Source organism: Ostrinia furnacalis, unplaced genomic scaffold (assembly GCF_004193835.3).
Source record: "Ostrinia furnacalis isolate ACB-3 unplaced genomic scaffold, ASM419383v2 OfSCF0695, whole genome shotgun sequence".
Taxonomy (NCBI): Eukaryota; Metazoa; Arthropoda; class Insecta; order Lepidoptera; family Crambidae; genus Ostrinia; species Ostrinia furnacalis.
Window position 1 is genome coordinate 291,727 of NW_021130934.1, and position 8,047 is coordinate 299,773.

The following is an 8,047-nucleotide window of genomic DNA, read 5'->3' on the forward strand; positions in this document are numbered from 1 at the left end:
GATTTAGAAACGGTGAAAGCGATGATCCGCGTCCTCGCCGCGCTGCAATAATCAACTATTACCGCTAAATATGCACGGATTAAACACTGAACTTTCGTCTTTGATAGATTGCACGTGAGAGCAAAGATCGCGAGAATCATTGACATCATAGCATGAGATAATGTCAGATAATAATGAGTCATCATGGTCAGATCTAGATTTAAAATGTTAGGCCAAAGAAAAATCTCATTTACCTGTATATTTTATGACTTAATAATCCCAAAAAAAACTATATTAATAACATTGACAATACGTGTGTCTCATTCAACTTACGAGAAAATTAAAATTAACGAATTCAATTTTTCAAAATAGAAGAATCATAACATGATTATGAAAGCACGGATCTGGTGATGATATAACAATTTTTTGTAAGAAATCGTCTTTAAAAATGCTAACAGCTTAATTTCCTACTCAGGAATAAAAACGCCACATCATGTTAAATAATTAAGCAAACGTTTTCAGATTCAGCCATTCCATAAAGTAATTAAATTATTATATTAAAAGGGCCAAGAGGAATTGCGTAAGAAGCTATCTAATTTAAAATATTACTGGAATTACGTAAGAAAATGTCTGCTATTTGCTTAAAATTGTAATTAAAAAGTCACGTACCAGTTAACTCCAATGGCGAACATAATTAAAAATCCATTAATTCTTCACAAATAAATGCATACAAATTAAAAATTAAAGTGACACGTTACATAACATCACTGACTGAATCGGTTCATCTTTAATTGATAAAGAAACCACTATTGCTAATGGCGAATCGCTTCGTTGCTGTTCAAGTTTGTTTATGGGGCCAGATTTAATTATAATGAATGTAGGTATGATAGTTTAGAGAACTGAACTTTATGCTCACTATGTAATCTAAGCAAACATAGGTGTGGCTTGTATAATGTCAGAAAAGGGTAATTTATTGCAAAGCTTCTTCATACTATTAATATCGCTTGATGTTCCAAAGCCATCAGACGGTTACATTGCATACGTGTGGATTTAGGTGCTGTAACACGAATCAACGCACAAGATTCAAGTTTTTCAATTTACACAGCGAAATGTTATATCATTTACTCGTACGATTTCATAGATATTGTCGTGAATTAAACTGAATTAAACTGCACATTCAGTCATTCAGTTTCTTGCAATAGACAATATTCACGCTCACAGTTTCAATTCAAACAAAATCACGGAGCAAGTAAATTGATATCATCATGATGAGCCCAAAGCAAACCGGAGCTGCCCGGAGAGATGCGATCACAACAAAGCGTGTCGACCGCCGCCCGCCCGGCCGGCCCGTAAGGCCTCAGCCTCGAGTTTAGCGGGCAGCGGGGCGGGAGCGGCGGCGGCGCGGGAGCGGGGCGGGCAACGCAGACCCGTTCTCGAAACAAGCGGGCAGCTCGCGCGGCGCTTTAGCGGCGAAGTGTTGTGTTTGGGGTTGTGTTGTCGAGATATTTGTTTTTATTCGCAAACGAAATGTCTGAACAACGGCAACAATCTTATTTCGATTCAAATTTATTCCTAAAGCTCGATTTATTGTGGGCAAAAGAAGGAGTGCGCTGCCCGCTCCCGCGCCGCTGTTTTCGAGAACCGGTCTATTTGATTTTACGCATAAGATCCTGCCGCTCCCGCGCCGCTACCGCCGCCGCCCCGCTGCCCGCTAAACTCGAGGCTGAGGCCTAACGCGAGCCAGCCGGAGCGCACTTTCATTCGGGCCGGAACCGTATCCGGTCGAGAGCCACGATTATGTCTCGGGATATAACTAACACTTTACAAGTTTATAGTTGGTAAATACGTTTGTTTAGAAAATGAAATGGAAAACTAAAAGCTTGTAACGATGTGCTTAGCGAGCGTGAAGAACTCGGAGATAATTTCGTGTTTGCGGATCTCTTTTAGTCGAACTGGCATGAGAAATTGAAAAGGATATGACACGACTCTATATCCTTAGTGCAACGCAACACACACCTCTTACTCGGTGTTCTTAGAATGCTTACTGATTAATGATGATGGCTAATTTCTAGTCAATTTGAAGATCAGTCAGTAGAATCAGTCTTAACTCTTTTAAACGAAGTATCAAAAATAACAAGGTATTCAAACGACTTGTGCAACTCGTGTCAAGACCACAGAATGAATAACAAGAAAGGCCATGAAAGTCACTTGAGTGTTGTTATCGAGTCATAACAATCACAATGTTATTGTTGACATCGCTGTTAATACTGTGCACTTGTGGCACTGGGCAAATAATGATTACGTAGTTATTAAATTAAATGCTTATGCTTTTAATAATTAAGTGTTGATGAAAACATTGACCCAGCTTCGTGTAAAGTTTGTAGATCTTGTATAGATATCTAGAAAACATTCTATCGATCATGTATCTTTGAAATTATATCCGCTAATTTAATAATTAAAGCTACACTACGACTACATCTCTTAAAACAACATTATGCCCATTGACATTGCCCTCAGGATAGGTCGTGCAAAAGCTGACCCAAACATAACCATTGCGACAGGAACAGGACAGTACACTCAGCACTTTCACTCTCGCCCTGCGGAACATAAACATGCGCGCGCGCCAGGGCTGACCTACCCTCGATCCGACACGTACTTTAATCAGGTGCTTACAAAAAAACGCTGTGTTACTAACCATTGTAATTTACCGCAGTTTTATACTTTCGTGTCTAAGAAAATAAGCCAGCAAACATACTGTGACAGGCGACAACTTAATTTGTTAAAAAATAGCGGGCGAAATCTTAGAAATTAAAAAAAAAGATTTATAGTTTTTCGTATGACATGACTTACGGCTATATTTCTGGATTGTCTTGTCACGTCACCTACTTAATGATTGAATTGAACACGACAGTAGGTAGTTGTGTAATAAAATCATGATTATAATATTTAAGTGACAAATGATAGTCAGAATACGATATCTAACATGTCGGGTATCAGTTTAAATTAAATTAAGGGCTGATTTTTCAATCGTCGGATAACTTTTAACTGAGGAATAAACTTGTCATTTTGACATATTTTCCATACTGAAACCGTCAATGTGCCAAACTTATTCTTCAGTTAAAAGTTATCTGACTATTGAAAAATCAGCCCTAAGGCGGCAATATGAGCCACATAAATAGATCAATGAAGGAACACGTCAAATATAAGGATGAAATTTCGTTTTCATATCTGGTTAATTAAAATAATTAATTTTGTATCGTACACACCGTATTTACACCGAAGCGAAAATATGTTACAATAGCGATGCCAAAATGAACTATATTCTACATACGAATTTGTCCACTTGCAAATGAATTGCAACCCTGCGCGTGCGCTCATGCTCAGGTGTCGACCGACTCAATAATGCGACATTTGCATCCCGGCCGCATGCGCTGTGGAAACCGAAGGATGTTTCGACGTAGCCTTTCGCTGCCGATTGCTCAATATAGCCATCTTTGAATTCAAATAACTTCAATTCAGAATTGCAGGCACATACTCATATAACCTAAATGCAAACGCTGGCAAGATATAAAGTACCTACGTAGTTTGCGTAAAATACGGTAAATCAATTAATGCTATCTACTCACCAACTTGAAGAATTTCTGCCACTGACTTTTCTGATTTCAATCGTGTCTGCATTGCATCCGCTAATGAAATGAAAAATAAATCACAATCTTGCAGTCATCTATATAAATCGTATAATGCACTCAATTTCTTGTCTTCACATTGTTGTATAGTTACACATTATGGACCACATAACTCACTAATAAGATTTTTATTTTTCTATTGCCGTGCTTGATCGCGTCCGCGCGTCCGCGTCACTGACATTAACGTCGAAGCAAATGACATTCGTGTAACAAAGTAAAACTACCGTCATTTTGCAAAAAAATATTTACGTTCCAATTCACGCTAGAATAACTGTCTGTGCTAAGAAAGACGTGTAATAATCAACATTTACATCTTTATGATGCGATGTTACCTTGAAAATATCGTCAGCAATTTATTTATATCTTTTTTTTTTCTAAGAAACGTTCTGAAATGTAACAGTTCATAGTTTAGTTTGTGTTAACTTATTAGCTAAAGAAAAAGTGTTTTGAAAAGATAGATAAAGTATTTAGCACAATGAATCGTGGTCATGCGATCAATATCGCGACTGTAATTTCGTTCTATAAACATGAAATCTAACACAGATCTCTATTTTTTCCAGTAATAGGGACTGTAAAATATATGTCATTGTATAAACCACAAGATTTTTTTGTTTTTGTTAAAAATTCATGACTAATCAGCACCCGCTTCCTAAAAAATCTGTCATGGCCACGGCGTAACCTTTGAAAACATGCGCCGACAACGGCCGGGCTGTAGGCAGCGTCGGCGTCGGCCTCAAATACCGAACGTCAATACCACATATGACCACAAAAAGTGGCGTCGTAACTCGGCATAACAGTTACGTCAGCGGCCAGATTTTTTCTTGGCTCAGACTGCCTGCCGCCCGCGTTGCGCAACCGCTAACCGGTGAAAGTGACCGCGCGGCATTCTTGGCGTTTGGCGTTGTCTCTAGGGCTTGCGTAAGTGCTGATGAAATGCAAGAGGATTCTGGCGATGCCTGTGATGTGACACTTTTGATTCGGGTGCATCAAGGCTCCCGATAAAGCTCTTCATATGAATACAGATAGTGCCGTTCTCGTGAAAAATTTACTATGACCATTTATTTGTAATCGATATGGAAAAACTAATGCATTACTGAATAATATCTTATCAAAGTGTTAACCGCACCAAAGATATCTTCTTTAATGTAATGCAACTTAAAGCAAAAGAAATGACGTGGGCTTATAAATTTTTTAATGTTTAAAAACATTTGCCATCTTAAAAAAAACAACTTGAGGAAAATCTCATATTATTGTTATTATAAACACGCATAAGACCTGCTAAAGCCAAGCCCTCGCAAAAGCGATGGTCGCGGAAGTTTCCGATGTTTACGCGCCGGCGCGGGCGCACGAGAAAGCACCAACAATGACTCAAACTCAGACAGGACTAACATAAAATTCACATAAACATATTATTCTGAGTAAAAAATTTTTTCAATAGCGCGTTGATGTCTTTTCCTTGGGAGGCTTGATAATGTGAGTTCTCTAACTCGCTAATATGCTTAAATGTTATAATTTCGCTCTAAAATATGTATTTTTTATTATTTCCAGACATAAAATATGAATCTATACTAATATTATAAATGCAAAAGTAACTCTGTCTGTCTCTCTTTAACGCCTAAACCACTGAACCAATTTTGATGAAATTTGGCATAGATAGTTTGAGTCTCGGGAAAGGACTTTTATCCCGGTTTTTGAAACAGGGACGCGCGCGATAAAGTTTTTCTGTGACAGACAAAATACCACGCGGGCGAAGCCGCGGGCGGAAAGCTAGTAAGAAATAATGCAACGGATTGTTTGTAATAAAAATAAGAGTTAATTTCTGTCCATTAAGTAAGTAAATAGCTCGTTCATGGTCAAATCTTTCGTTTAATTTCCAAATTATAAGCACGTATTCTTCATAAAATATAAATATTTACGATTATTCGAAACTTTGTTAATATTCCGATGGGAACCAGACCCAATACAGGCTAAACATGAAGTTTATGCTTCATTCATTAAAATATGATTTGTAAATGGATTGTTAAATTGGCGGTTTAGAGTTTTATGAACGAACATTAGGCTCGAAGCCCGCATGAATATGGATGCGTTTGCGAGCGTGTGGCGAATGAAGTTAACGACGTTACCAAACACGCTGGAGCGATCTACAATCTGCATTGCAAATGACTGGCACTGGCCGTTCCAACGCACTCGTGCCACACATCGCGACACTTATCCTTATTGTGTTACTCACGTGACTGACTAGCCTCTTGCTTTATTATTAGATCTTATCATGGACTAAATATAGTGGTCGGCATATAAGGCAGGCTTTATGTTTGTGGCACTGATACTCACATGTCACAGTGTTTAGCTTTGTGTACCTTTTATTATCTTTTAATAACAATATTTTATGTACTGTTTTATCCATTGGCCCATTTATTGTCCCGAAGCAGTGGTAGGGTTAATATTGGGACGTGTAAAAGCGCTTTTTTAAAGCCTATTTGCAAAAATAAATGAATTTTATGAATTTTATCTATCACCTCTTCTTTTGAATGCACATTCATCTAATAGGCTTTCCAACTTGGATAACATTTTCCAATGTGCGAAATGCTGTAATAACTTTTGGCGGACAGAAGATTTTCTTTGCTTTTCGATGTCTTTAATTATATTGAGCTAGTTTTGTATTAGTCATACTTGACATTGGGCAATGTATTTTTAGCCAATGTTATATCACTGACTTGAAATGTCTCTTACTCTGACTAATGCTAAGACAAAAATTTTGTTGACAAAAATTTGTCACGTAGCAGTCGCGTCTGCCGCGTGTTGTATCTAGCGCAAACAAGAATTATATTTGGTCAGCGCCGGAGCAATGTACATTGTACACGGTTCGTGTGTAGAAACGACACGATCTCTTGCGTAGGCCCGTCAACTTTTCTTAGCATGTACATTGTACAAGCGGCCTAAATGACCAAATTGAAAAAAAAAATCCGACTGATTCTTTTTCATAATAAAGTATTTACTTGGCGCAAAAAAATAGAGCTGTTGACTCCACAAATCAATTGATGTACTTTTAAAAACTGTCAAAACGAAACTCCCTTTTGTATGGCACTACAAGCAAGTGACGTCACTATTTTGTCAACTCAAACTACTTTTTTCAATTACAATGCGACCAAAAATCGTAATTTATAGGTAATTTAAAATTAATTAAGTTTTTAAGACCAGAATGAAGTGTCTTTTTAGAAAAGTTGTGATTTAGAATTATTGGGGAATGGTGTCAAATTGTCTATTAACTAGCGTATTCTAACATCTCCCTTAAACTGTTCCAGGATCTCCCGCGGCAACAGCGGCAGCGCGGCGCTGGTGGCGCACCACCTGGGTGACGTCATGGCGGCGAGCCGCGACCACGACTGCGCGCGATTCGCGTGCCGCCTGCAGTGATCAGCCATCTTGCGATGTTCGGCCCAATCGCGCTGATCGCAAGCCACCTTAACGTGGCAACTTAGATCCAAGACTTAGCTTTGAATCTAGCTTTACTAGCATTGACCCCATGATGTTGCGTCTTTGATTTTGATTGATTTACTTGCACTCTTTTCGTTTATTTCGGATTAGTATATCTTCTGGCTAAGATATGATATGACATTATCGTTACATAAACTGATAGGTTAGGAATCATTTACATCCAGAAGTTGGGACTAATACTAGAAAGAAAGATGTGCAAGTAGTCCATCAACTTTTGCTTATTGCTATCTTCAAGATTGGTAAATGCAGGGTCGCAACATCAAGCTTAACAATTCAGTCAAGAAACCCACAAAAAATCAAGACTCCCAAGCCGAAAAAGACATTTAAAATTGTGTCTTCAAGGATTTTACTATGAAAAAACGATTTACCTTATTACCCAAAATACCTGTTATTCCTACGAGATGTGTTTTTACAGCAAATGCTCATTAAAACATTTTATTTATTAAATAAATGTTAAGCAATTGCTGCAATGAACCTGAGTCTCATCAGCCCTAGCCAATGCAAATTATAACTTGCATTGACTTTACTGATTTAATGGTTGTATCCTTGTTGTAGTAGTTTTGAGAATGCTTTAGGTGTCTCAAAACGCTGTATTTTCTAGTTATTAGTGAGTAACAGTGGCATGACGATAGACGAGGGAATAATAATGTACAACATAATACCTAAATGTTGAGATGGATCGACTGACGATGCATCTCTTACATTTAGCAATACGTGTAAGGATATAATATACAGGTGTTGAGGCGATTTTTGAATGTCACACGCAACCGAAAACTTAAAAGCGTTTACGAATCTTCAGATTTCCTGTACGGCAGTGAAAATGATTCGTATACGAGTTTCAATAGTTTTCGGTGGAATTCAAAAATCGACTCCAAAATCCCATCTCG

General features: G+C 38.0%; 1 protein-coding gene across 1 annotated transcript in view; it reads left to right on the forward strand.

The window, feature by feature from the left end:
- Window positions 1-7,451, forward strand: part of LOC114349683 (uncharacterized) — a 29,533-nt gene extending 22,082 nt beyond the window's left edge. The window contains exon 3 of the mRNA XM_028300154.1: window positions 6,968-7,451. Within this exon, the coding sequence (XP_028155955.1) occupies window positions 6,968-7,079 (112 nt within the window). The 3' untranslated portion in view covers window positions 7,080-7,451. The remainder of the gene's footprint in view (window positions 1-6,967) is intronic.
- The last annotated feature ends 596 nt before the right edge of the window (window positions 7,452-8,047 follow it).